The sequence below is a fragment of the Theobroma umbraticum genome, unplaced genomic scaffold, assembly GCF_002168275.2.
Source record: "Theobroma umbraticum cultivar Fairchild unplaced genomic scaffold, ASM216827v3 scaffold_50.0, whole genome shotgun sequence".
NCBI lineage: Eukaryota > Viridiplantae > Streptophyta > Magnoliopsida > Malvales > Malvaceae > Theobroma > Theobroma umbraticum.
This window is the reverse complement of record NW_018397261.1, coordinates 4841185-4861731: the sequence shown is the minus strand read 5'-3', so window position 1 is coordinate 4861731 and position 20547 is coordinate 4841185. Positions and strand designations below refer to the sequence as shown.

The 20547-nt window shown below is 33.8% G+C and overlaps 2 protein-coding genes and 1 pseudogene across 2 annotated transcripts; all 3 read left to right on the top strand.

Moving 5' to 3' along the window:
* The first annotated feature begins 6971 nt into the window (after window positions 1–6971).
* On the top strand, window positions 6972–7650 carry LOC110418521 (oleosin Cor a 13-like). The gene is made up of 2 exons (XM_021431267.1): window positions 6972–7319; window positions 7434–7650. The coding sequence occupies exons 1-2, from the start codon at window positions 7027–7029 to the stop codon at window positions 7555–7557; spliced, it is 417 nt and encodes a 138-aa protein (XP_021286942.1). The 5' UTR covers window positions 6972–7026; the 3' UTR covers window positions 7558–7650.
* Window positions 7651–12509: 4859 nt separating this feature from the next.
* LOC110418004 (receptor-like protein EIX2) lies at window positions 12510–15562 on the top strand (annotated as a pseudogene).
* A 1488-nt stretch (window positions 15563–17050) lies between these two features.
* On the top strand, window positions 17051–20338 carry LOC110418449 (receptor-like protein EIX2). The gene has a single exon (XM_021431181.1). It carries the CDS (start codon window positions 17076–17078, stop codon window positions 20151–20153), a length of 3078 nt encoding a protein of 1025 aa, XP_021286856.1. The 5' UTR covers window positions 17051–17075; the 3' UTR covers window positions 20154–20338.
* Window positions 20339–20547: the final 209 nt, after the last annotated feature.

Here is a 20547-nt window from a genome sequence, read left to right as displayed (position 1 = left end):
AGAAATTGTAATAATTGAATAAATTGTATTTTATATAGCAACATAATTCTTAAAATTAATAAAAAATATTTTTACCCATTAATGTTTTTACTTTATTCTTGTCTCATGGGATAGCCAACGCCAAGGACCCTGGTATTAGCTATTCCCTCGTCTTCCTAAATGACCATTTTAGGAAATGTTTATTTTTTCTAATCAAATAAAGTGTTAAAAAAAATTAAAAATAAACAAGAATAACTATTCAAATCTCTCCCACCAAACATATAGTTATACTATTTAAAATTTTATTTTCGAAATACTCTGATAAGAATAAAACTTCATTGACAAGAAAGTGAATTTCTTCCATACCAATTAAACTAACTTGTGTGGATACATAAAGAATGATAATTTTTTTTTTCAACGATGAATTTAATTATTATTTTTTGTTTGGAACTTAGAATATTGAGAAATTAGTCAAGGGGCGAAATAATCATTTGCCTTAATAATGCATCGATATTCTACCTCAGCCAGTTCTGCAAGGACAGACAAAATTGTCTGGGGAAAAACGTATCTATAATCAACATCAGGACAATCGTTAAGGGAGCTTGCACTAGAATCATTGATACAATTGAAAAGGTTCGTAAAGTAATTTACGAAGAGAAAGACCTTGGTGAAAATGTCAAGAACACATACGTAGTTTAGACTTTATCAAAATTCTATTGAAAATGAAGTAGAATTTCTACGTGTTCTAAAATGGACAAAAACAACTGTTGAGATTACATGAAGATCTCGGATTTGCAGGCATGCCTTGTTTACTTTTAGACTGGTTACTTTGAGATATGGTGAAAGAGAAAGACACACAAGACTTAATTGTTCTCAATGAAGCCTGAGTGCCTAACTAACTCCTTAGAACGGAAGAGATGTTAAGTCTTTTTCATAGTGACTTAAGACAATGCTATGTTTTTCTTCCAATGAGAAGGAAGCATTTTGTACTGCTGTTGGGATGTCAAAACTTTATTTCAAAAAGTTATGTTTCCTAACAAAAGTCATTTCGAGTTTTGTTATTGTCTTTGAAGAGACTTATGGCATGTGTGGACCATTTCCAAATTTAAGGTGATTTGCACTTAATAATTAAATTACTGTGTTTGATAAACACTTGATAACTTTACATTAATTGATCATAAATCATCAAGAGTGATTAAATCACTGCTGCAAAAGATTATCTAAGTTCTAATAAAAAAGATAAAAGACTTTTTTAGTCCAAATGGAATAATATGTAAAATCAATTATGAACGATTTTACCTTTTTAACATATAAATAAAACAAATTGCTTCCTTCCAAAAAATTAAAAAATATATATACATAATAAGTTTTTCCTCTTTCAAAAAATTTTTGTAGCCAACTTAAAGGATATTACATACTTCTCTCCACGATTTTTTTTTGGTTATGTATATAATTATTGTTTTGGTAGCAAATTCATTATTATTTCGATAAATTAAATTGATTTTTCTGTATAAAGAATTTTCATTTACTTTATAAGGTTAAGAGTGGGTTTATCAAAAATAAATATACTTTTTTATTAGTTTGATTAACTATAACTTATTTAAAAAATAAAGTGTTAATATTTGACATATTCTTATGTCAGTAAATAATAAAATTATTCATTTATAAACTTTTAAAACTATTTTGGTACTTATACATATTAATGTTAATTGTTATATGACATCAAACATCTTAATTTTTTAAATTCAATGATTAAGGATTACCCAGTAAAATTATACCTAGTATGATAATTTTAAAGAAGATGATCATCTTGAAAGGGATACCACTGTTACCCAAAGGAAGAGGTCATCGTCGCTGAATCTATGTACATTGTACCGGTAGAAAGGTACCCAAAACACCCTCCCCCACCTGTGGAAAATGGGTTATAAACTTATAATGGGAGAGCAAGACTTTGCAAAAGCCAGGATTAAATTGCGGTCAGCCGTGATATTAGGCATATAAAAGGAATCAAAATCTGAAAAAGCAAGGAGAAACATAATTCAGTTTCGAAAAATCAAATAGCAAGTCACTTGTCACTTAAAGGTTCCTGTCTCTGGATATTCAACAAAATAAGTTTCACATTTTCTAAAAATTGGACAATAACTCCGATTAAAATTATCCTAGCATTTTTAATTATGTACTTTTTCCTCTTCTCCTTTTCCTAGTCTACCCACCGCGTTAAAGACGGACAAACATAAAAACATTTAAAACATTTTCCTTCTTTTTTCAGATATAAAACCAAAAATATTTTGAACTGAATAGTTTTGCCAAGCAAGCTTTGGAATCTTTCCTCTCATAATTTCTTTGCCTGGTTCGACAAGACAAATGATCAAAGGACAAGGTAAGACCGAGCAACCGGCCTAGCTAGACCCTACATAATTGATCAGCCGAGAAAGAGAGGTCTTGAATCTGTAGGGATGCATGAACAACATATTTAAAACAACTTAGACTTGCAAAAAATATTGATTTGCTAAACAATCAGACAGCCTCTTAGGGAATATGATTCAATGAACACTCTGATCATCTCTTTGACAGAAACAAAAATGTAGAAAAAGCTCAAAGGGGAAGGCCCCATCATTTATTATTTCCGCCGCCTAACTTCAAGGCTAATCTAGCGAGATTATGATTTCTTTTGTCTGGGCATATTAATTGATCGTCCTGCTAATAGATCCCCACCCTTGAGAAAGCTTTCTAACCTAATTATTTCGTCCTGCTAGTAGTTAGGGTGACACATTGAGCTATCATTGTCGTCCAATCAAATAATCCCAGCAATAATTTGTCTCTGCTCGGTTTAGAGTTAGTGAGCACAGCAATATTTTTACTCTTTGCCTAACCCGGGGGCCAGGACAAGACCGCAAACGTAATTGCGCCTACTCAGAAAGGTTATTTCACAATGGTTCTTGACCTAACGATTTTGTAAAATTTTGCTTGACATATGCTTTATGAGTTGAAATTATTTAACACTAAGCAATATTCTTCCATCTTTTAAAGCACTTTATCTAAAGTTTTCACAAAATACTTGAAATAAAGTTTTGAATCCCTTTCGTTTGCTATCCATCAAGTACATCAGTGATTATGTTTTATCAATCATGTTTATATTCTATTTTATTAATTCATAGAATGGGAAAAAAAGGGTAAAATGAAATTACATACACAAAATTGAATTAGTAGTTTAACTCGAGAAAAAATGGAGGCAAAGAAATATGCGTTTATAACCCATTTTTGTTTCTACTTTTTCACAGTGATTTTCCTAATTTCTAGAACCCTTCAAAGGGGCATATAACTCTACTGTGAGGGAAGGAGTTGCTCCATCCTTAACATAAAATCAGACACAAGCATAATTTTTGATTTGCATGGAGGCAAGTGAAACATACGCTTCAATCTTTACAGATGAAAAGTCTCGAACTAGTAACTAAATATGAAAGGAATAAACGACATGAATCATGGTTTCACACAGCTCAAACAAGCAACTTTAAATTCTCGAGTAATTGTCCTCTTTCAGATTTGAAAATTCACCCCATCACCAAAAAAAAAGTGATTGACTTGGAAAGCTTCCGTCAAGATTTAAGATGCCAAAATAGAAAAGTTGAATGCCATTTTCCATGAAGGCTCCCCAATCCATCAGCCATATACCGATATTGAAAGTCTTCTGTTTATTATACATCAACAAATGTTATATAATACATTAGAACATTTAATTCATTTATTGGTACATAATTTTTTTATTTAAAAAATAAAATTCAAATCTTTTCTCCCTCTATTTCAAAAACAAATGTTGTATAATACTAGTAGTACAGGACTATTGTTTTCATCTTTTACTAAGAAATTGCTAAGAGATATACCTGAGTTCCAAGAAGCTAGTCTTAATTTAAGGATTGCAATCGAACCTGAAAGCTCTGTTGTAAGGTACGAGGGTCCGTAGATGACTGCAAGTCAAAAGTCAACAACGTAGGCATTCAACAATTTCACAACACGACAACCAATTGTTCCTACTTTCATTAAAAGGGTTTCTATCTGAAAAGAAGAAAAATGTGATGAAAAAAAAAAAACTACCTTCAGGTTAAGCAAATATTGATGTAATTCTACACCGCAAAAGCAAAGGAAAATGGCCTTAAGTGTAGTTCTCTTGCTTCTCATGCATCATCCAGGCAGCTTCATACCAGGCGGAGATGATCATAATTTGTTCTTGGTAGGTGGAAGAAGACATCAGCATCACGGAAGGCTTCTTTCCATCTAGCTAAGCATAGAAACCTGTCCAGTCTCTCCCTAGACTCTGCTCAGACCCTGAAGAGAGCTGGTTCAATTTGTATTTTAGTCCCACAAATCCAACATCAATCAATTCACAATCTTATTCAAAACAATTAAGTAAACCTAAAATTAAAAAAAAAAAGTCAAACTGAGAAAATTGAAAGGTCTTCTTCTTCATAGATTAAGTGTATCAAATTTGAATAAATTTAAATGCTTCAATTAAATAGATATTTTTATCTAAAATTATAACAAAATTTTCGCTATTCAATAAGTGGTGATCAAATTTTGTGTGTGTGAGACAATACTTTTTATTATTTTCTTACATATTATTAATCTTTTCTTTCTCATTAAACTCTATCAATTTATTGATTTTGATTTTCAAATTTTATTTTTATTTGTTTGTCTTTAAGGAAGAAATTTTATTTAAGAATTTTAGCAAAATTTAATCATCACAATCATTTATCAAGAATACTCCTTTTTTTTTGGTATATATCCACTGTTTTCCTTTTACTTTCGAAGGTCAAAACTCCAAAGTAAAAATAGTATTAATATTTCGAATATAGCAAAATATATATATTTAAGTTTAGAAATTTGACTTTAATATATAAAACAAAAGGTAAAGTAGTTTATATATATATATATATAAAACTATGGCTGTGCCTTTTTTTTTATGTATATAACTATTAACTTTGGATTAGTAATTACTCTCTAGTCGCTATGGAATTATAGGAAATTTTATAAGGTAAAGGGAAACTAACAATACAGCAACTATATAAATAAGTACACATATTAAGTTTAACTAATAGACAGCTTAATTTAATAAACAGTTGATTAAGCCGGGTTCAACTGCACTTTGGGAAAGTTTAAACGGCTTAACATATCTGCACTGAATTGGGTCAGCCCGAGCCATGCTGGATTCGAGGCCCAATTCCGACTTTTATCAAATGTTGCATACTTGATGTACTTTATCAACAATTCAATATTGAATCAATTTATCCGCGAATGAGCTGTCCTGTGTGTAACTTGTTAAATGCAAGAATTATAGGAATATCGACCAGTTGGAGTTGCTTGTGATTGAAGTTTTAAAATAGAAAAAATTATAAAAAATAACTTTTTTTGATAAAGATATTTTAAAAATAACTATTAAAGTAAATTTAACTGTTTATCCATAATTGGAGAAAAATACTCTTGAAATTATTTTAAATAAATCAAATCATTAATTACAATTTCTCTCTATTTGTACTTTCAATTTCTCTCTCATCATTTCACTCTCTCTAAGTTTATCTATATCTCTCTTCAGCATTGGTCAGGTGTGCTCTTAATATGCTTGGGTGGATGGCTATTTGGAGAATTTAATTTTTAGGTATTTTGAATAAACTAAAATGGTAGAAATGATCACACATATGTTTAAAATAACTTTTAATTGGATCAATTCAGGATCTAGAAATCAATAAATTGAAAATTTTAAGATTTATAAACCTAAGTTTTCAAAGGAAAGTTTTTCGATTTTTAGTTGAAATAGATGTTTTAAATAAGAAAATTTGTATTTTAATTTATGAAAACATGTTAGAAACACTTTAATCGATGTCAAATTATCAAAAAATGAAACAAAATAAAGAGAGTTGAGAGGATTTGAAGTTTTGGTTTGTATGTAATAACAACATTTTAAGCATTAAAGTGTAATAAAATGTTTTTGAATATGACGTGTAATAAAAATATTTTTTCAACATAGTATATAACAACAATATTTTTTTTTTAACAAGGAGTATAACAATATTTTTTAACCATGGCTTATAACATGTTTTTATACATAGCGTGTAACAACCTAACCATGATGTGTAACATGTTTTTGTACATAATGTATAACAACAGTACTTTTTTTCAATATGATGTATAACAGTGTATTATATATAAAAGTATATGACATGTAACAACCTAATTAAAGTATACAACATGTTTTTGTACATAATGTGTAACAATATTATTTGTTTAAATATGACGTATAATAGCCTAATCATGATGTGTTACATCTTTTTGTATATGGTGTATAATAACGTAACTATGACGTGTAATATATTTTTGTACATAACGTGTAATTCATTAAAAGTAATTTTATTCAATTTAATTAAAATTAGTTAAAATTATAAAAAAATTATTTTTAAAAATATCTTATTTTTAAAAGTTATTTTTTAAAAAACCTTTTTAAAATATGTAAAACTAGTAATCAATTCTGCAATTTTTACACTTTAAATCAACTACCTAGCTAAAGCGTATGAGGTGGTTAAGATGATTACGTCAATGTATCAGAAATAAGAGTGGAAGTTGGATTTGAATCAAATTACTAGCTAGTATTATTGATGCAGGAGCATCTGTCTTCTACAAAATAGTTTTAAAAATTTGTAAATAGGAAGAATTAAAAATACAGCAACAACCAGTTCACTACACATGGAGAGGAAATATCCGCGGGCACACGACGACACTGATCATCCTCGAATTATCGTAAACTTTCGTCTCTACATTCTTTTCGGCAAACCTCAAATCCGACAAAAATCTACGTGTCCAAAAACCAACCCACTTTCTTAGCATGCGGCCCCTGCATGTAAGCTGCCTAAACACGTGCCTTTCCCTCTTCGAACACGTGCCCCGTCTTTTCCCTCTATATAACCAGCTATCTCTCCAGATCACAAATCCATCCATCAGTTAATTAAGCATACAAATTCGTAATTCTTCAATTTCTTAACGTTTGAACTTTTTGCAACCATGGCTGAGTACCACCAGCTGCGGCAACCAGACCATCACCACTACTCTCAACCAAGGTCCCAGCAGATGGTGAAGGCGGCTGCTGCTGCCACTGCTGGGGGATCCCTTCTAGTCCTCTCCGGTTTGATCCTTGCTGGCACGGTTATTGCACTCACTATTGCTACTCCACTCTTTGTCATATTCAGTCCGGTTCTTGTCCCTGCTCTCATTGCCGCTGCTCTATTGGCCACAGGTTTCATGGCTTCTGGCGGTTTCGGTGTCGCAGCTATTACTGTGCTGTCATGGATTTATAGGTACATTTACAAATGAAAACAAGTTATTTATTTTTCTTCCCATAACCATTTATCAGAACGAAATGTGACATTTTGTTTTTCAATTATATATGTCTGTGTGGTATAATTATATAGGTATGTTACCGGGGGGCACCCACCAGGAGCGGATCAGTTGGACCAGGCGCGTATAAGGCTGGCTAGAAAGGCTCGGGAGATGAAGGGCAGGCCTGAGCAGCTCACCAGTGCAACGGCTTCTTAGTTTGTGCTGCTTAATTAGCAATTGATCTCTACCTAGCTAGGATCAAATGGCTATCACACAAGTCCTCCTCTTAAGTCTTAAGTCATTAGAATGTTCCTGTTATTTCTTTGACAATGTTCTGAATTTGGAAGGCACCATAAAAAAGGGTCTGAACTTGGATCTGGGTCTGTTGAAGACTGAAGTAATTTACTGTCATAAGCAGTTGTTACGTGTCTATAAAATATTTTTCTGCGTGGTTCGGGCGTTAATTTAGATTGGTAAAGATTCTTATCTATATAATGTTGCATACTGGCACCAATTTACTTGCATGTCATAACCCAAAATGGGTTTTCTGGTAGTGACAGGCAGGCTGATAGCTAGAAAAGCCGAATGCCAACGGGCTCCACTATTTGTGACAAAGGCTGCAGGGTCCATACTGAATGGACCGGCTGCTACGGGCTTGTGCATCTCGCAGTATATCGTGCACCGCGACACCTGTCCAGTAATTTTAACTGTTTTTTCACCTTTCTTTACACTTCTTTGAAGATGCGAGGGAATAGACCTTCAATTTTGGAAATTGGCCCTTAAAATTTTTCGGGAATTTCTACGCCCTGATTAAAAATAAAAATATTGAATTTGGAAAGGACACATTTGTTTTTATAAATAAAAACTTGCTCATGTTCACATTTTATAATGTGAGGTAATCTCAATTCTGATTAGTTATAAATGGAATTTCCTTTTGCATTTTACACAGATTTATAAAAGGCATTTACTCTTTTAGTTTTTTTTTTTGGCTTAGTATCTATTGTTTTATTAACTTCAAAATAGTTGACATCATCTCTGATTTTGTAACATACATACAAGTATTTTTGATTCGTTAATAAAATTATTTAATGAAAAATTAATAGTCGTGATCGGTTATTTTCGCTCTTCATATAATTATTTTTGATTTGTTAACATACATATAACTATTTTTGATTTGTTAATATAATTTTTTAATACAAAATTAATAGTAGTTAATCTTTTAAATAATATTAAACAAAAGATTTACATGTACGTAGTCAAGCCTTAAATGCAGTGTGATACTAGAATTAGAAGATGTCAAAAGTGTAAAAAACATCATTTTTAAGTGAAAAAAATTGGGATATAATTCTATTACCAGAGTACTATATGCTCAGGAATATGGTTGTAAATTTCAAAGCGGGGTCTCAGCTCCAAGGCCATTAGGGCTAGGAATAGTGCCCAAATTGAACCGGAACTCAACAATGGCAAGATAATATTTGAGTTTCGTGGTTGATGGCTGTAGATGCTTAATTTTGATTAATTATTATTTTTTTAAATATTGTCTTATAGAATAAATATGTACATAATTAAAATAAAAATGGAATAACTATGTCATAGAAGGAAATGAAGGTAATTCAGAATGAGTTGCAAATGGAATAATTATGTCATACAAGGAAATGAAGGTAATTCATAATAAGTTGCAAAGATCATTTGTTATTTTCATAGTTGGATGTTTTAAAGTATTTGACTTGCTGATTCATATATGAAGCTAGTTAAGAGAATTTTCTTTTAACTTTTTTTTTTGTCACGTGATACATTGTTAAATCCATTAATCCACTATCCAAATTTAATTACGTGTGTTATCCTATTATATACTCTTCTTATAACACGTTCTACTTTTACCAACTGCTCCTAAGAAAGCGCTACCACTTAGTATAAATGTGGAGTTTGGTAATTTAAGAGAGATTAAAAATTCAACAAAAATATTACTCTCAAAACTTTCTCGAAGGTCTTTTAAATATTTTCTCTATTCAACTTTTTCATTCGTTGTGCTCCATCACTTTCTTTCGTTGTGCTCCATCACTTTCTCTACCTATTCCTTGATTTTTTATTCTCATAGTTTGCTATAAAAGCACTTACGCTTCAAAAATTATTTCGATTTTTTTTTTGTTGTGCATTTCGTTTTATTTATTACAACACATCCTTCTCTTCCTATCAGAACAGTCCTCTACAATGGTAATTAAAGAAAAATTTCTTAGAAACAAAGGGAAAGAATAAGGAAAGTAATATCAACTACCATAAATTTTGATATGTGGATCGCATTTTCAAAGCTAATTCAAGTAACGTGAGAAAAATGTTCCAAGGCTTTCCTAAACAAGATCAAGCGTTTAAGGCAAATTGCAAGCGTTTGGTAGCCTTAAAATGCTATAAATACCAGCAGACGGCAGACAGATTTTTCATTTTTTTCTTGCTTGTGCGAAACAACATAAAGGGCTCGTGTTCATAGCATTTCATCAATAAGCCTTTTCTCTGATTGTTGATTTGTTGATGATATGCCATTAACAACGATCTCTTTGTATAGTTGTTTTATGCCACCAAAAAAAAAACTCTATTCTAATTTTTTTGTCGAATGATCATTGCAGTTTCAGCATTTTGATATATATATATCTTAGATTTCTAGTAAATGGATTGTGTTCATGGTGACTTATAAAGTAAGAAGACTGTTATGATCTTTTTGTTTTGTGAATTGTCATGAACAGTGATCCCTTTGCAGGTTGTTCATGTTATTACAAGTTTAATACATGGATGTGATCAAAGCGATGGTGTTGAGGAGTGATTCATTAATGGTTTTAAATTTCTAGTAAATGGATCGTGTTCATGGCAATTCATAAATTAAGGAGATTGTTATGATCTCTTTATTTTGTGAATTGCCATGAACAACGATCTTTTTGCAAGTTGTTCATGTTAATACAAGCTTAACACTTGGATGTGATAAAAGCGATGGTGTTGAGGAGTGATTCATCAATGGTTTTAGATTTTCAGAAATTGGATTATGTTCATGGATATTCATAAATTAAGGAGACTGTTATGATTTCTTTTTTTTTTTTTACAAATTACCATGAATAGCAATCCATTTACAAATTATTTATGCCAATACAAGTTTAATACTTAAATATAATCAAAACGACGGCGTTGAAGAGTGATTTATCAATGATTTTATATATGTCGATGAATCACCCTCAACAAGTACCCTTTTCTTGATATTCTTGGAAACTGCTGAAAATGATCAAGGCTTCAGGGTTACCAACTTGTTAGTTTTAAATTGTTGCCCACGTTCTTTATCCTCTTCTCTTTAGCAGTTGTAGTCTTGTAGACATTTTCACTTGACACGTCGTATATGGAATGGAATTCTATAGTTTAGTCCAATAATATTACTTGCAGAGTATTATTGGAGTAAAAGTTGCTGAATTGCTTTGAAACGCAGACAAGAGTTTTTGGTAAACTGTCAATCGCTTGTGTTGTGCCACACTTAAAGCGAGATTAGTTTTTAAGCTCTTAAATAAGCCCAAGAAAGAAGGCATAGATCATTTTATTTACTTTGAATACGTAATTTGAGTCTGGTCTGTGATTTTCTGAGACGGAAAATACTTGGGAAGCATCATCATTTCATGGAATTTGGAATTCCTTCCATTGACTCAACTTCACTGACGTCTAAAATTTTCTCATTATCCAAATATTCTTGCAAGAGTGAAGAACCTGCTAAAAATATATAATTCTCCGTTTCGTTCAGGTAAGGGCGGAGAGTCCCGTAGTGACGGGGTCGTGGTCTTTTTAAAAATTTTAAATTTTTTTATATTATATATATAATGATTATTTAAAATAATTTTTTTATTAAATAAGTAATATAGATAAAAAATAATGAAATAACTCGACAAATTTCTTTTAATTTTACCCTAATTTTTAAATTTTTCTCTAACCCTTTTAAGATTCTCCACACCTCTTTTCCTTTTTTCTTTTTCTCTTTTGCTTCTTTTTTGTCTTTTATTGTGAAATTATAAAGAAATAAGAATTTTTTATCTTTTTTTCTATTCATATTATTATTATTTATATTTTTTATTTTTTTCATTTTATTCTATTGACTCATATTTTCTAAGTTTTTATAGATTTTTTTCTCTAAATTTGTACAAACAGTTAAGCATATTCTTCTACTTGCCTTGTTTTTTTTTTTTCTCTTTATCTGAATTTTAATTTTAATGATTTTAGTCTTTAAAATATAAAAAATTATTACATAGTTCTCAAAAATGAGTTGTATTGGTTGTTACTTAAAATTTCACCAATATATCATTTATTTTATTAATCTTTATTATATAAGAAGAAATTATCTTGAATATAATTTTTATATACTTTACGTTTTATATTTAATTGAAAAAATATTATTTTTAAGTATTTAATATTTAAACAATTCTGATTATATAAAAATAATTATTAATCTTATAAATGATATTTAACTATTTATATTTTATATACTATTTCTCTTTGCTTTTGGCTCCCAACAACAATTAGCCAACTCTATCCTTGGAGTAAAACTTTTACGTGGCATTTTATAGCTCATGTTTCGACTTTCGACATAACAAGTCTTATGAATGCATCAATTATAAATTGAACCGAGAGCTACAAATCTTTCTTTGTTTCCATTATATATAATATTGAATATTATGCCATGAAAATTAAACCATCAATAAATTAAATTTTAAACCTCAATTGGTTTTGAATTGTGAACTTCTTTTAAAAAAAATTTTTGGTAGGTCTGCAACATTTGATATTTTAAGTTTAAAATGTGGACACCTTAACTTGTTTTACTGAGGCCGATATGCCTAAATTAATAATTTTGGAGGAAACATTTGATTATAGTCTTATTAAGCATTGACCAAAAAATGCTTCTAGGAAGAGCAATTTAGAATCAGTAGAAAAAAATTTGACAAACCTCATCTTCCAATGACGCACTTTTGATTAAAGAGATGAAAAATGTTGAAAGGAAAATTAGAGTTCCTGTCGTGACGTAAACTGTAGTTCGGATTATACAATTTGGACCCAGCATCAGTTGTTATATAACAGCACCTATCACTGCCATCTTCCATGGTTCATCAACAACTGATCCTCTCAGTTTATACATTCTGAGTCCTTGTTGCATGATCATGGCTGGTTCCTTGAGAGTTATCGCATCCGTTTTCTTCGTTCTGCACATCCTTGCATGTTTTGTTCAAAACTTTTGCGCTGCAAACACGAATGTGACCTGCCACGGGATGGAGAGACAAGCTCTTCTGGAATTCAAGCAAGACCTTTCAGATCCTTCAGGTCGACTTGCATCTTGGGGCAATAATTTGAACAGTTGCAATTGGACTGGAGTTGTATGTGATAACTCAACTGGACATGTGCTAGAGCTTCGCCTGAGAAATCCTTTAGATCCTTATAAAAGATTTTACATCTCAAGTGAGGCCTATGCAAAGCTATGGTTTGGTGGCAAGGTTAATCCTTCTTTGCTGGATTTAAAGCATTTGAGGTACTTGGACCTCAGTGGCAGTAATTTTGGAGGAATAATTCCCAAGTTCCTCAGTTCCATGCAGACACTAAGATATCTCGATCTCTCTGCTGCTGGATTTGGGGACTGATTCCACCTCAACTTGGAAATCTCACCAATCTCTGCTTTCTTGATCTCCATGATTTGTCATCTCTTCTCTATGTTGAAAATCTTCAATGGCTTTCCAATCTTGTGAAGCTGCAACACCTTGATCTGAGCCGTGTAGGTCTCAGCAGAGCCTCAGATTGGTTTCAGGTGACAAATGCACTCCCTTCTTTGGTAGAACTTCACTTATCTGGTTGTCAACTTGATCATCTTCCTCTACAAACAAATTTTAATTTCTCATCTCTCTTCATACTTGATCTTTCTTCCAATTCATTTAGCAACTCTTTGATTCCTTTTTGGATTTTTAGGCTTAAGTCTGGTATCCCTTGATCTCAGTTATAATAATTTTGAAGGCCCACTGCTCGATGGTCTCCGAAACTTCAGCTCTCTTAGATATCTCAATCTATATTGGAACAAATTCAATTCATCAATACCCACTTGGTTGTATGGTTTCAGGAGTCTCGAATTCCTAAAACTTGGCTCCAATAATTTGCATGGTCCCATCTCTAATGACTTTGGAAACTTGATCTCTGTCACTACACTTGACCAGTCAGACAATGAACTTGAAGGAGTCGTACCACGATCCGTGGGAAGTCTTTGCAGTTTGAAGAAGATCAAATTCTCAGGTCTCAAATTGAGTCATGACTTATCAGTAGTCTTAGAAGCTTTATCATCAGGATGCCTTTCAGATAGACTAGAGTCTCTATATTTGGATAGTTGTGAACTCTCTGGCCATTTGACTGATCAACTACTAGAATTCATAAATTTGGCAGACCTGTCTCTGTCCAGAAATTCAATTTCTGGTCCAATACCAGTATCACTAGGATTTCTTGCATCATTAAGGACATTGGACCTGTCTTGAAATCGAGTGAATGGAACTTTTCCTGAATCAATAGGACAGCTTTGGAAAATGGAAAAATTATGGTTGAGTCGCAATCTGTTGAGGGTGTGGTTACTGAAATTCACTTCGCTAGTCTCACCAGATTGCGCTAATTTCAGGCATCTGGAAACCCTTTAGTCTTGAAGGTAAGTCCTCAATGAGTTCTCCCTTTCCATCTTGGGCGTATGGGTTTCTCGTCATGGCATTTAGGTCCAAAATTTCCTTTCTGGCTTAGATACCAAAAGGACTTTGTTTATTTGGACATCTCTGGTACAGGAATTATAGACACCATTCCCAACTGGTTTTGGAATTTGTCCACCATGTTTTTTTCTTTGAATCTCTCTCACAACCAAATCAATGGGAAAGTTCCTGAATTCATTGCCTCTTCTCCTCTTCTTGGTGTTCCTGTATATATTGATCTTAATTCTAATTACTTTGATGGTCCGTTACCCTGTTTGTCCTCCAAGGTAAATACACTTGATCTTTCGAACAACTCATTTTCAGGACCTTTTTCTCCCTTGTTGTGTTGCAAAATGGAAGAACCAAAGTGGTTGGAAATTCTTCACATGGCGGACAACCATCTATCAGGAAAAATTCCTGATTGCTGGATGAATTGGCCAAACTTGGTTTCGATAGATTTAAAAAACAATAATCTATCTTGTAATATTCCAAGCTCCATGGGGTCATTGAGCCTTCTTCAGTCATTGCACCTTGGCAAGAATAACCTTTCCGGAGTTTTGCCCTCATTCCTGCAAAATTGCACTAAGTTATTGGCTATTGACCTTGTTGAAAATAATTTTGTGGGAAATATTCCTGGTTGGATAGGTGAGCTGCTCTCCGATATCATTATTATCAGCCTCCGTTCAAATAGTTTTGAAGGTCAGATTCCTGATAAATTGTGTGCTCTGAGTTACTTGGCAATCCTGGACCTCGCACACAACAATCTCTCAGGAACCATACCGAAATGTTTCAAGAACAGCGCCATCGCTGCAACACAGAATTCAAGTGACCCTATTTCTTATGCTTTTGGTCAATTTGGCAGCTCCTTGGAGACCCTGCTATTGATGATCAAAGGGATATTGCTTGAATATGGCAGCATTCTCCAACTAGTAACAAGCACTGACCTTTCAGACAACAACTTATCTGGTGAGATGCCGGCAGAAATAGCAAATCTTTTGGGCTTGCGGTTCATGAACTTGTCCAACAACCATTTGACAGGAACGATTCCCAAGGATATAGGCAATATGAGGTTACTAGAATCTATCGACTTACCATGGAACCAAATCAGCGGTGAAATCCCTCCAAGCATGTCAGCTTTAACATTCTTGAGTTACTTGAACTTGTCACACAACAACCTGACTGGAAAAATCACATCAAGCACTCAACTCCAAAGCTTCAACATCTCCAGCTATGAGGGAAATGATCTCTGCTGGCCTCCACTGTTGGATATTTGCAGCCCAGATGCCACAACACCTGTTGACAAAAATAGAGGGAGTAAAGCTGATGGATTTGAAGTGGAATGGTTTTGGTTTTATATAAGTATGCCTCTCGGTTTTGTTGTGGGCTTCTGGATTGTCATGGGTCCTTTGCTGTTCAACAAGTCATGGCGATTTGCTTATTTTCGCTTACTGGACAGAACGGAGCACCAAATCAGGGCAGTTGCTACTAATGGTCTCTAGATTCATACATTCACTAGATATTTGTAGAGCATCTTGGCTTATTTCAAAGTAAACAGAACTTAAATATTGTTGCATGTAATACATGTTCACATAGAAGGTAGTAAATGCATGTTTAGTTTTTTTTTTTGTACAAGCATTATTTAAGCTTGTACCTAGGACTTCTACTCGCATTTCTCATAAACCCAAGTGAGGACGAATTATATAAGAAATTAATAACCGATTTCCACGTATACTTATAAACTTTTGACTAAAAATAATGGAATTATTAGACAAAAAAAAATGGAGGGAATAGGATGGGAATTCATGAGGGGATGTCTCGTTGACCGGATCTCAATAAAACAAGCACTGATCACCAAATCTCTTAGTTACGGACAAATTGGGCCATAATGACAAAGACCAAAAAGAAGTCTTTCCATAATATATTTTTATATATATGACAAAGACTCGAATAGTATTTAGACTATATTGAATACCCTCAGTCTACGGCACTTAGTCAACTTTAGGCCTAACCTTTATTGAATATATTATCAAATCTTCTATATGTGCCAGATTATAAAACGAAGATATTCTTCATAAATATATTATTTATATATATATTTCCAAGTCTTATGTATTAGCATTTCCAGGCTTAGGTTTGGCTTATTCTATGTTTATTTAAACATTAATTTGTGACCTTACAGCCAGGGAAACTTCTGATTAAGGGAGTAGGTAAACACCTATTGATATATATATATTTGCATATTTGGAAAAGACATTGTAACTGGAAATTTTTACAATTTCATGTTTTAATTTTTTGGATAATTTAAATGTACTTAATTTACCTGATATCTCTTTCCATCAAGGTATCTCAAGTTTTTGCCCATCAATGTCACAGGAAACTCTGATTGAAAGCTAGAAACGCCAGAAAAATTGAAGCTATAACTATGACTTGTTCCCCCTATATAATTAAGAACATTTTTATACAAAGTATTTATGATAAAGAAGAAGTCTTTCAAAAAAAATTATGATAACAATGGAGAAAATATGTGATGGTGCATCTATTAAAAATAAAAATCAAAGACAAAATTATATTCTATTAAATGTATCTTATCAATGTGGAAAATTCGACACAAGAGTTGACCCAGAAAAATTTAAAATAATAATAATAATATATATTATTTGTTTTTCTTTTTTTATGCAAAACTATACTTTTTTTAACGGAGGCTTTTACCATTAAAGATATGAAAGGCAGAACGGTCAATCACTAAATAGTTACTTCTACTAAAAGTAACACAAAGAAAATCAGCTATGGAAGTTTAGCTAATGCATTTTCCGTTCTTCACATTAGTATTGGCCAAGTAAGGTTTTATATATAGGTATAACAATAAAAATAAAACAGAAGATGGGAGTATCCTATCACTCTTCCTTACTGAACCATTAATGCACGGCGGATCCAGCACGTGATACTACATAAATAGCTTTAAGAAGCCAAATCCACCAACTCTCCACTTCCTTCGTTTTGTATGAGTGTTGCATGATCATGGACAGTTCTAAGAAAGGTGGAACTATTGGTTTCTCAGAGCTGCTCAGTCTCGTTGCTCTCGTTATTTCTTGCTTTTGCGATGCAACCTCGGAAGCTGCTTGCCTTGGAAGTGAGAGACAAGCTCTTCTGAGGTTCACACAAGACCTAACGGATACTTCATCCCGGCTTGCCTCTTGGAGCAATGGGGGGGATTGTTGTGACTGGACCGGAGTGGTATGCGACAACTTAACTGGTCACGTCCTTGAGCTTCACCTCGGAAATATCCATGATCCTAATGATGATGTTGTCGTTCCAGGCAAGGCTTTCGAGCTTTCAAGATTGAGTGGTAAGATAAATTCCTCTTTGCTCGATTTGAAGCATTTGCAGTACTTGGACCTGAGTGGCAACAATTTTGGAGGACAAATTCCTGGATTCCTTGGTTCCTTACAGAATCTAAGATATCTCAACCTCTCTACAGCTGGATTTGAGGGACGGATTCCTCCTCAACTTGGAAACCTCACAAATCTGCAGTATCTTGATCTCCATGATCTTTTATCTGCATTTCTGTACGCAGAGAATCTTCAATGGCTTACCAGTCTTGCGCAGCTGCAACACCTTGATTTGAGTGGCGTAAGTCTCAGCAAAGCCTCTGACTGGTTACAGGTGACAAATGCGCTCCCTTCCTTGATTGTCTTACGCCTATCATATTGCCAACTTGATCCTGTTCCTCCACTAAAAAATGTTAATTTTTCATCTCTGGGCACTCTTGATCTTTCCTACAATGAATTTAGCAACTCCTTCATTTATAGCTGGATTTTTGGCCTTAATTCCTTGGTTTCACTTGATCTCAGTCATAATAGTTTTCAAGGTCATTTCCCAGATGGTCTAAGAAACATGAGCTCTCTCAGATATCTCAGCTTAGCAAGTAACCAATTCAATTCATCAATACCCAATTGGTTGTACAGTTTCAACCATCTTCAGGACCTCGATCTTGGATCCAATAACTTGCAAGGCAGAATCTCAGAGGATGTTGGAAACTTGACTTCGGCCATAAGCCTCGACTTTGGATACAGTAATCTTGAAGGAGCAGCGTTAAGATCCTTGGGAAACCTTTGCAGCTTGAGAAGTCTCTCTCTGTCTGGTATCAACTTGAGTCAAGACGTATCAGAAGTCTTAGAATCTCTGTCAGGATGCCTCTCCGATAGACTTGAGTCATTGTTTCTCGCTAAATGTGAACTTTCCGGTCATCTTACCAATCAACTTGGTCGATTCAAAAATCTACATGACCTTTACATGGCGAGAAATTCTATTTCTGGTCCGATTCCAGACTCATTAAGATTACTTACCTCCTTGAGAGCCGTGGATCTATCTGAAAATCAATTGAACGGGACTTTTCCTGAATGGCTTGGACAGCTTAGAGAATTGGAAGTTTTATGGATTGGTGAAAATTCGCTACACGGTGTCGTTTCTGAGGTTCACTTTTCTAATGTCAACAGACTGAGGTTACTTCAGGCTTCCGGAAATCGATTGAGTTTGAAAGCAAGTCCTGGTTGGATTCCCCCTTTCCAACTTGGGGTTATAGCTTTGTCATCGTGGAATTTAGGGCCGAGCTTTCCCCATTGGCTTCGCTTCCAAAAGGATTTTGTGTTTCTGGACATATCTGTTGCAGGGATTGTTGATACACTTCCGGACTGGTTTTGGAATTTGTCTTCTCAGTTCTTTTATATGAATCTTTCTCACAATCAAATCCAAGGGAGAGTTCCGGGGATACTCAGCACAATTCCTCCTCTTGGTTATCCTTCATCTATTGATCTGAATTCTAATTTCTTTGAGGGTTCATTACCCTGTTTGCCCTCGAATGTAGGCACACTAGATCTTTCAAACAATTCTTTTTCAGGGCCCATTTCTCCCTTCTTGTGTTGCAACATGGAGGAACCAAAGAGCTTGGGAAATCTTCGTTTGGCGGACAATCATTTATCAGGACCAATTCCCGATTGTTGGATGAATTGGCCAAACTTGATTTCCATTGATTTAAAAAACAATAATCTAAGTGGTAGCCTTCCAAGGTCCATGGGTTCTTTAAGCCTTCTTCAGTCTTTGCACCTACGCAAGAACAACATTTCTGGAGTTTTGCCACTGTCGCTGCAAAATTGTTCGTCGTTGTTGGCTCTTGACCTCAGTGAAAATAAAATTGAGGGGAGCATACCTAGTTGGATTGGTGAAAAGCTGTCCAAGATCATGATTGTTGGCCTTCGTGCAAATAATTTTCAAGGTGACATTCCTCATAAGCTCTGTGCTCTTGGTTATCTTACAATTTTAGACCTGGCACATAACAATCTATCGGGAAACATACCAAAATGTTTCACTAATTTCAGTGCCATGGCCAGTAAACGGAACTCAAGTGACCCCATTTCTTATGCTTTTGGTCATTTTAAAAACTCCATAGAGACGACTTTAGTGGTGATCAAGGGAATATTGCTTGAATATAGTAGCACCCTTCGACTTGTCACAAGCATGGACCTTTCAGACAACAATTTATCTGGTGAAATTCCTGTGGAAATTACTAGTCTTTTGGGTCTGAGATCTCTTAACCTGTCTACAAATCTTTTGACCGGAAGGATTCCTGAGACAATAGGCAAAATGGGGTCATTAGAATCCGTTGACTTTTCATTCAACCAACTCTCGGGTGCAATTCCTTCAAGCATATCAAATTTGACTTTCCTGAGTTACTTGAACGTGGCTTACAACAATTTGACAGGAAAAATCCCATTAAGCACTCAACTCCAAAGTTTTGATGCATCAAACTTTGCTGGAAACGATCTTTGTGGACCTCCACTCACAGATAACTGCAGCATAAATGCTGTTATACCCGGTGCTGAAAACAAAGAGAAAACAGGAGATGGGCTTGAAGTGGATTGGTTTTGGTTCTCTGTCAGTATGGCACTTGGATTTATTATTGCATTTTGGAGTTTTACCGGTCCTCTGCTGTTTAAGAGATCATGGAGATGCGCCTACTTCCGTATGCTGGATAACATGGGTAAGAAGATTCAGGGTGTTTTCGCCAATAATTGCTTGACTCAGAGAAGCTAATGATCATTATGTCCCTGCATATGGTGTTATTTGTTGCAATGTTTTCTCCTCTTTGTATGCGTCACGTACGAACTGTTGGTTCGGGGATGTTACTTGAAATGTGAAAGTAACAGACCTGCATCTTGTTTTGTTTCCTACCCTGAATGGTGAACTATTGGTTCTCTCCGTTTTGAATATATACTCAATTTTCAAAAAAAAAAAAAAAAAGAACAACGTTTATCTTTTTAAAAAAAATAAAAAATTGAACAACGTTTGTGTTAATCATCCGTTCCTTCTTTTCCCCTTTTGATAAAGGTGTAGCCAAGGGGAGGGGAGGGGATGTGGACTATATATATGGTTTGTTCAACTTTCATAAAGAAAATATAGTTTGGTTTGTTCAAACTTCTTTTGCTTT